Source organism: Camelina sativa, chromosome 17 (assembly GCF_000633955.1).
Source record: "Camelina sativa cultivar DH55 chromosome 17, Cs, whole genome shotgun sequence".
Taxonomy (NCBI): domain Eukaryota; kingdom Viridiplantae; phylum Streptophyta; class Magnoliopsida; order Brassicales; family Brassicaceae; genus Camelina; species Camelina sativa.
In genome coordinates, this window is record NC_025701.1 from 13,967,894 (window position 1) to 13,976,575 (window position 8,682).

General features: G+C 33.6%; 2 protein-coding genes across 2 annotated transcripts; one reads left to right on the forward strand and one right to left on the reverse strand.

Moving 5' to 3' along the window:
- On the forward strand, positions 2,065 to 3,805 carry LOC104757139 (probable 2-oxoglutarate-dependent dioxygenase AOP1). The gene is made up of 3 exons (XM_010479853.2): positions 2,065 to 2,517; positions 3,010 to 3,346; positions 3,445 to 3,805. Exons 1-3 carry the CDS (start codon positions 2,132 to 2,134, stop codon positions 3,691 to 3,693), a joined length of 972 nt encoding a protein of 323 aa, XP_010478155.1. The 5' UTR covers positions 2,065 to 2,131; the 3' UTR covers positions 3,694 to 3,805.
- Positions 3,806 to 8,083, reverse strand: LOC104757140 (zinc finger protein CONSTANS-LIKE 15-like). Its single transcript, XM_019239674.1, has 9 exons — positions 7,761 to 8,083; positions 7,432 to 7,514; positions 7,263 to 7,339; positions 7,071 to 7,160; positions 6,700 to 6,976; positions 4,981 to 6,304; positions 4,656 to 4,820; positions 4,125 to 4,372; positions 3,806 to 4,015 (listed from the first exon to the last, which is right to left on the reverse strand). Exons 6-9 carry the CDS (start codon positions 5,758 to 5,760, stop codon positions 3,910 to 3,912), a joined length of 1,299 nt encoding a protein of 432 aa, XP_019095219.1. The 5' UTR covers positions 5,761 to 6,304; positions 6,700 to 6,976; positions 7,071 to 7,160; positions 7,263 to 7,339; positions 7,432 to 7,514; positions 7,761 to 8,083; the 3' UTR covers positions 3,806 to 3,909.

An 8,682-nucleotide genomic window follows, 5' to 3' on the forward strand; every position in this document is an offset into this window, starting at 1 on the left:
TAAGATGTTAATATAAAATAGAAAATGGAGATAAACATTTTAAAAGATTAAAATAAATATATAAGATATACATATCATACAAACTCTAAAACTAAGCTTTTACAATGATATTTGATTTGATTTTTTATAACCCATACAACAACAATAACAAAAAAAATACAAAACAAAACAAAAAAGAGATTTGAGAGTAGTGGAAGAAGATGAGAGAATGAAAGAGTGATAGACTAAGAGAATAAGATAATGAGTATTTATAGGAAGAGAAATGATGAAAAATTACACTTAGAAAAATGAGAGTTACAATTCTAATTTATTGTTTTGTTTTAATACAATTGATCAATACAACTTAGTGGAGAAATAAAATTAATGCATAATTTATAGGGAGAAGCTATAGAGATTTCAGTTTTATATTATGTGAGTTAAATGTGAAAATTAATTGTTTTTAAATTTGTGTATTAATATAACTTTTTTTTTGTTAAAATTGCATTGCCAAGTGGACCAATAAGGAGAGAGTGAAACTCTACTTTTATATATATGATTTGTAAACTTTTATGTGTTATTCTAGTAAGACAGAAATCTCAACGTGTTAGTCTAGTAATAAACCTACTTTTATGCAATATTCTAGGTAATTTCCCTAAAATTAATTTGACATACTTAAAGAAACAATAGAAAATTATAAGCACTGCAATATATGAATTCCAAATAATTCAAAGATAAAAATATAAATTAAATAAAACAATCTAAAAATACTACAATAAATTTTAAAATACAGTATTAGGAAAAGAAAACGCATATATTAATTTTTCTTTTGGGTCAACATATTAATCTTACCTATTCCCAACTGAAAAAGTAAAAAGTATGAGAAAATTTTGGTTTAAGAATAAGAAAAATTTAATTTCCCATTAAAAAACATTTTCCAATTAAACAAAGTTGAAAGCAGTGTTTTTGAATAAAATATTTACATATGAGACGATCTATGTTTATATAGAAGTGAGTAGTAATAACATAGTCCTCAGTAAACAAAATCTTTCAAATTAATATTTACAAAGTTGAAAGCAGTGTTTAAAATTTTGTATTTTTTAATAAAGTCTGTAATTTTTGATAATTATATTTTTACATTATTAATTTTTTTAAAACAAAGTATTTTATATTTTGTTGTAATAAAAAAACTTTGTATTTTTTAATAATTCTGTAATTTTTGATAATTATCTTTTTACATTATTAATTTTTCTTAAACAAAGTATTTTATATTTTTGTTGTAATCAAATTTCTCCTATTAAATATTAATTTTTACACTTGTCAAAATCTGAGATTGATAACTTGACACATGTCAAATTCTTGTTAATGGCTAACTTTCATAACCCAACTTTATATTATAAGATTTGCTCCAACTCACCTCTAAAATAGAGATTGCTATTTTTTCCTCCATATATAGAGAAACTCTACATTTTCCTCTATAAATAGAGAAAAATGTAGCTATCTCTATTTTAAAGGTGAGAATAAAAATGGATTGGAACAAATTTGCCTATAAAATAGATTGTAATATTTTTTTCTATTTATAGAGGAAAAAAATAGAGATGTATTGGAGATACTCTAAGAGTCTTTTTTTTTTTAATTAGGAGATTGTTTACTTTAGTTTTGATTGTTCTATAAGTTTCTTATTTCATAAAATAAATATAATTTATTTCCTTATTTTTATTCATATTCTAATTATTTTTATTGTTGATGTGGTATATAATCATATGATCAATGTTTTGATGGGAAATTTTTTTTATTGTTTCATATCTAGTGATATTTGATTGGGGTTATAAATTTAATATAATTTCTTATTTCATAAAACAAATATAATTTATTTCCTTATTTTTATTCACAATTTTCTATTTTTTTAATTGTTGATGTGGTATGTAATCATATTATCAATGCTACCAAAGAAAAATGGGAAATATTTTTTTATTGTTGCATACTGATATTTGATTGGGGTGTTGTCATGTTTGGTGGTCTTCTGGGCCGAAATATATGTGAACACGTGGTGAACACTAGATGAACACTTGGACTATATATGCGAACACTTGTTCTTTCTCCTCTTAGGTTTCTTCACCTAATCTTCAAAACATTTACACAACACAAACTAAAGATGTCGATCAGTTCGGAAACCCAAGTTCCCCTTTCGCTCCCGATCATCGACTTCTCCAGTCCAGATCTCAAACCGGAAACCCCCGAGTGGGACTTGGTGAGATCCCAAGTCAGAAAAGCCTTAGAAGAGTACGGATGTTTCGAGGCCTTGTTCGATGGAGCTTCCATGGAGCTACGGAAGGCTAAGTTGCTCGAGGCCTCCAAGGAGGTTTTCGATTTGCCATTGGAGACCAAACAGAGTACAAAGACAAACATACATTATGAAGGATACTTGACGCTTCCGGTTGTCCCTTCACAAGAGGGCATGGGCTTTTACGGTGTAGATAATCCTAATGTTGTTAATGACTTGACTCACAAGCTTTGGCCTCAAGGCAACACCTTCGTCAGGTACCCTTCTTATCACTTGAAAGAAACTTTTGGCAATGAATGTTTGTAGGCTTTTACAGAATTAATTGGCTTTTTATTTGGTTTTAATTTATATAAAAATGTGAATGGTATATTTTTTAGTATTTGGTTTTCTTAAGAACTTTTACGTTTTTCTATTTCTATATTAGCTTTAGGCTTTTTAGCTTTAGTTTTAGTTTTGTGTTTAAGTTTCTAGAACAAAACAAAGCTCTTGTAATAACTTACATGAAAGACACATTACACCTACGACTTTTGTCTATATACTTTTTAAGGAGTATATTTAATTCTCTCTTTTGCATGAATGACACCTTACACCTACGACTTTTAACTATATAATGTTTTTATAATAACTTATTAAACATATTTAATACTCCATAACCAATCAGAACATTTTAACCAGTAAGCGGAGTGTGATGAAGAATAGATAGATCGAATTTATCATCTAAATACTAAGATTATTCCTACATATTTCAGCAAGAATGTTCAGTCGTTTGCGGAGAAGTTAATAGAATTAAGCTTGAAGGTGAGGACAATGACTCTGGAGAGTTTCGGACTCGAGAAATACATGGAGGAACATCTTAACTCAGCGAATAAGCACTTTCAGATACTTAAATACAAAGGACTTTCCGATGATGATACAGAGAGTAAGATAGGTTTTTACCCTCATATCGATAGGCATTTCCTGACAATACTCAGCCAGAACGATGACGTAGATGGCTTGGAGATCAAAACCAAAGATGGCAAAGAGTGGATCAAAGTTAAGCCATCTCAAGCTGCTTCTTTCATTGTTATGGCCGGAGCTTCTCTTCATGTAACCAAAATCAAGCTTCCTTGACTCTCAAGTTTTCATTCTTTTATAACGTCCTTTAGTTATGTGATTAACATATATGTAAGAATACGGTGTTGTAGGTACTGTTGAATGGTGGGATATTTCCTCCGATTCACCGTGTGATTACAACCGGAAAGAAAGATCGGTATTCGGCTGGACTGTTCACGATTCCTAAAGAAGGAGTGATCATAAATGCGCCTGAGGAGATGGTAGATGATGAACATCCTCGTCTCTATAAGCCTTTTGATTTCTGGGGGTTCTTGAAATTCAGCAACCTGCCTAATGCCCGGAAAGACATAACTGATCTCACCACTTACTGTGCCCTTTAAGTATTTTTATATATTATGCCTAGCGAATAAATGTAACAATGTATCATTTGCTACATATGCTTGTTCAGACGTTGTTTGCTTTTTGCTCTTTAGTTATTGTTGTTTTTGCAAATACTATCAAGGTGCATTAGCTTGTGAGACTTTAATTGCTTGGAATAGACCAAAATAGACAGTCAAGAAACATATTTCTTTTAATTTATAAGGGTAAAAGGAAACCTATATAGGATAAGGAGCCTCACTAGCTTTCACAAATCTGCCTCTGACACGCAACCTAGTGTCTGCTCTTGCCTTCCTCGATTCATACCTTATAGTCTTATCATATCTGTCCACACCATGATCCAAGATACAGAGAGACACGTAAAATGGTATTAGCTTCTTGGAGAGATGGGCAATAGAAAATGATCAAAGGGAAAAGAAAAATTAGCATCAACCTCCGTTTGTTCCTCTTTTTCTTGTAACGCTGCATTGCATTGCCTCTGTTCTGAGCCAGACGCTCCAGATCAGCCTTGGTTGCCAGTAGTCTTGTGGTCTTACAACTAGTTCCAGCAATATGCTTCGTGAAATGCAAGTCATTGGAGGAGGACTTGGAAGCTTTCTCTGAGCCAAAGGTAATTGAATGATGGTTGCTCTCAGATGTTGTTGGTTGTACCTGGCCTGATGTTGATCGCTTGTAGTCATCCTGCAAAAGAATAGTAATCAGCATTACAACAGTTTGTGTATGTATGGTTACATTTAAGTTGCCTAGCACATAGATATCACAAGCCAAAATGTTGGAATTGGTATTCTGAGGTAAAAGTAATAAAACAAAGCAAAGGAAACCAACTTGTAATTTATTAAGTATGTGTCATGTTCTCAAATCTAAAACAGCTGAGAATAAAATGGAGATAAGAACCGATGAGAAGTTTTAGCACGAAAACACTTATTTAAATGAGGAATGTGCATGAGAAATTGAGAACCATTACCTTACAAATCCGTTTTACACCTTTCACGTTAGTGGAACAAGTTTCATTCATATTGTCAACAAAGTTGTTGATTGTGAATGAAGCAGCACCTTTTGCTACATATGCAGCTTCCATTCGGCTAGTGTCCTCGGGTCCCCTTGACTGTCCCAAGTTAAAATCCCATATCTGCAAATTCACCAAACAGAGTGAGTATACTGATAATTTGGGAAAACATTTCTACCTTGCAAACATCACTTAATCTCACTTCTTGCACCTTAAACTGTTCTAAGCACAGACCAAAACAGCAACCATGGCTAAAACAATCAAAACAGAGATAAATTTGTACCTGAGAACTCTGGCCACCACTAGGATTAGTATCCTTCCACTGCAAAGGTGTAAACGACGTCTTTTGAGGCAGCTCTCTGCCATAGATCTCCTCTACATCTCTTCCCCATTCAAACCTCTCAGGCATCTCCGGAACCATAATCCCTTCTCCATCCCCATCACAATCACCCACACGGTCATCATCATCATCACCATCATCACCACCACCAACAACAACAATATCATTCTTAAGTAACTCCTCAAGCTGTTTACACAACACCTGCTTATACCTCCCACAACTAGAAGAAGATCCACGTTTCTTAAACGTAGTATCACTAGGAACAATCAATTCCTCCAGAACAACATCAGATCCCAAAACCCACGAATCCAACTGCATCCCAAAATTCTCCATCATCGGAACTTGACTCTCTTCTTCTTCTTTTTCTTTCCTACCTCCTTCCAAATCAATCCCCCATAAAGCACCAAGCTCCAGCGCCGACGGACATCCGGAGAAACCTTCAACGGCGGATCGAACATGAGCATCGGAGACAGAGCAGCTCCCGTGAACATCCCAATCACACTCCTGACACAAAACAAAATTATCGGTGAAGCACCGTACAGAGACGGGCTCGTTACCGCAGTTATCACATATCTGAGATCGAACGTGTTTCCTCGACAAGAGATTCGCCGTGTGCACGTGCTGATCACACGGCAAACAAAGCTTCGCCGTATCTGCTCTACAAAACAAAACCGCCGCACGCTCGCCGCAGAAATCGCACGGTGCTCTCTCTGACCTACCCATAATAACTCCCCTTCTTTATTATTTGCAAATCTTTATTGGAATAAAGAAGACAACGAAGCTTTGGGATTTACTATTACTAAATGTTGCCATGTATGGAACTTTGTGTATATAAAAAAAAAAGGGATTGTTCAGATCGAGACGGCGACGCTGACGTTTGAAGGTACTGAACGTGACAGAGATAGAGAACCTATGGAGAAAAATATCTAATCTGCTTTTTCCAACTCTTTTTATATTCTTTTTTTAACTTATATAGGGAAAGTTAGATCAAAGCATATGATTATATTGGCATTATTTCTTTCCGTAAATAGTAATGACTTTTTGGAACCTTTGGAGGTTTGTTCAATTTTAAATCAGTGTAGTAAACGGCTTCGATCATCCCTATATAAGTAAATCCCTATACAAAATCGAAGTTGGGTCGGGTCAATTTAGTGAAATTAACCCGAAATTAATAAAACGGATACGGGTGAAAAAAAACCAAATTATAAAGATGGGTCATCCGTTTACAACTGAATATAATATCTCACCAAACTTTCTGCGGGAATCACTGAAACCATATAAGAAAACAATTATCAGCATATATTTACCGAATATTCATCGGTTGTTAAACAATCCATAAACTAATCAAATATTTAATATCCCAATAAATATATTTCCTATACTTTAGGCAACTATTCAGGTTTATCAAATGAATTTCCGTAAAATCAGAACGTCTTACTGTATCATATCATTCTCTCCATTATTCTCTCCAATTTCATCTTAATCATAAGACTACGAAATATATTATGGATTCCGAATCAAGATACCTCAATAAACACTATCCTAAACTAACAAAACCGAGAAATAGTATTTTCCTTATTTTGATATTGTATAACGATATGAGAATAATTACCAGAATATTCTCTTAACTTTAACCTAGATCAATCAATTATAAACTCCTACCTATAAATACACCTTTCTCCACCGCTTAGGATTCATCAAACTTAAACCAATCAAAATGGCAGCAAATCTTGCAACAACTAATCTATCATCCATCAAGCCATTCAAGACTTGCTGGAGAATCCAGGTCAAAATCGTCCATAGCTGGCAGCAGTAAACTACTTACTCCGGTGAGACCATGGTTATACTCATCAAGACTTACTCCGGTGAGACCCTAGACTTATAAATCTTACTCCAGAGAATTCCTTTCATGGTTCCTTCGGGTTACATGATAAGTGCTCTCATACATTCAACACAGAACAAAAATGTAAGTTAGTAATTGTAATTATCTGAGTTGAGAAAAAAAAAATTACGAAGAAGAATTGTAAACTTACATATAGGGATTACGTTTCTTTGCATATGTCTTCTTCTTGATTATATGAACCTCTTTTAACACTGGCAAGCTTAAAATCGATTACTAATCCCTGCAATGTTGTAAAGAAAAATACATGTCAAATATTTATGTATCATTATATACACTGATAAATTTAACACTATTTTGTTTCCCGAATAGTGAAAACACTAACCAAATTGTTCTCTCTTCAAGTACTTTAGCTCATTGTCAGTTTTGTAAATGGCTCCTTCGGGATGCATGATAAGTGCTCTCATATATACAACACAGAACAAAATAACAAGTTAGAAACTTTAGCTGTGTGGAGAAAAAAAATCCTTGACGATTTGCTATTGTAAGCTCACATATATAATCACGTCTTCTTTGTAGATTCTTTTTGTCCGGAAGAATCATCCTCTTTTAACAGCTTAAAATCGTTTACTATTCCCTGCAATATCGTAAAGAAAAATACAGATCAAAATTCACTTACCAATTCGTCCACACTGATTAAATTAATTTAGCCTATTTTGTTTCTGTTTCGGAGTTACTTCACACAAAGTCAATATAGAGCAACAATTACTGATTTTATTGACAATAATCTTATTTCAATCTCGATGAAGTTTAATTCGATATGGGGAGCAATTGAATTAAATGTGTAAACAAGGGATGATTGACGGAATCATAAACAGCTTACCCTATTAATCGATTTGGCGCGGAGGTCTTGGGGAAGAATACACCGACCCAATCGAATTGATTTCTCAGTGTTTAAAACTCATGGGTGAAAACCGAAATCGCCAGTTATCGGATAAATCGACCCCAACACAGACATCTTGGAATCGATTCGACTAAATCAATTTTCTCTCATTTCCCGATTTTGTAGCGCGCCAGTAATGAGTTTTTCGATTGTAGATGGAGTGAATTTGATTAGAAGGTATGATTCAAGAATGAAATCTCGCAAATTAAAATCTGGAATTAAGCTCAATCAAATGGAAGATGACTGAGGAAAACAATTGAAGATGTTTCTCGAAAGGAAGAAGATAAGTCAAAAAAATAATGTGTTATGCGTTTTATTTTTTCAAGTAAAAGGCCAACGAAGCCCAACTTACAATTTCTAGAAACAACTAACAAGCCCAATATTTGTACATACACCATTAAACATATAACCCAACAATATTTATTTACAAACACTACAAGAAAACATGCCTTTTGCGACTCCTATAATAGTCGCTAAGTAGTCACAAATTAGGGTTTTGTGACTACTTAGCGACCATTTTTGGGAGTCGTTAAAAAATGGTCGTAAAATAAAACGGTCGCAACATCGTCTCTAATTTGCGACTGATTTCCGACTAGAAAGTATAGTCGTATATAAGCGACTGTTAAGTGACCATAGCTGGAGTTACACATTTCCGACTGAAATGCAACCAAGTTTACTTACGGACTGTTTTGTGACCATATTTATAGTCCTATAGCGGGACGATTTTGGGACTAATTCCAAGAGTCTGAATTTGAAATTTTTGTTTGTTATTTTGTTTGGTCACAAACTGGTCACATGTTTGTTATTTGATTTGGTCACAAACTGGTCACATGTTTGATATTGGTTAATTTCCAATTTAAAA

What these genes read in the sequence shown, in the direction of transcription:
- LOC104757139 (XM_010479853.2), top strand. Translation starts at nt 2,132, where the DNA reads ATGTCGATCAGTTCGGAAACCCAAGTTCCCCTTTCGCTCCCGATCATC. An exon ending in CAAGGCAACACCTTCGTCAG is followed by an intron (nt 2,518 to 3,009) that starts GTACCCTTCTTA and finishes TACATATTTCAG; the next exon opens with CAAGAATGTTCAGTCGTTTG. An exon ending in TGGCCGGAGCTTCTCTTCAT is followed by an intron (nt 3,347 to 3,444) that starts GTAACCAAAATC and finishes ACGGTGTTGTAG; the next exon opens with GTACTGTTGAATGGTGGGAT.
- LOC104757140 (XM_019239674.1), bottom strand. Translation starts at nt 5,760, where the DNA reads ATGGGTAGGTCAGAGAGAGCACCGTGCGATTTCTGCGGCGAGCGTGCG. An exon ending in GTGGTGGCCAGAGTTCTCAG is followed by an intron (nt 4,821 to 4,980) that starts GTACAAATTTAT and finishes GTGAATTTGCAG; the next exon opens with ATATGGGATTTTAACTTGGG. An exon ending in GTGTAAAACGGATTTGTAAG is followed by an intron (nt 4,373 to 4,655) that starts GTAATGGTTCTC and finishes ATTCTTTTGCAG; the next exon opens with GATGACTACAAGCGATCAAC.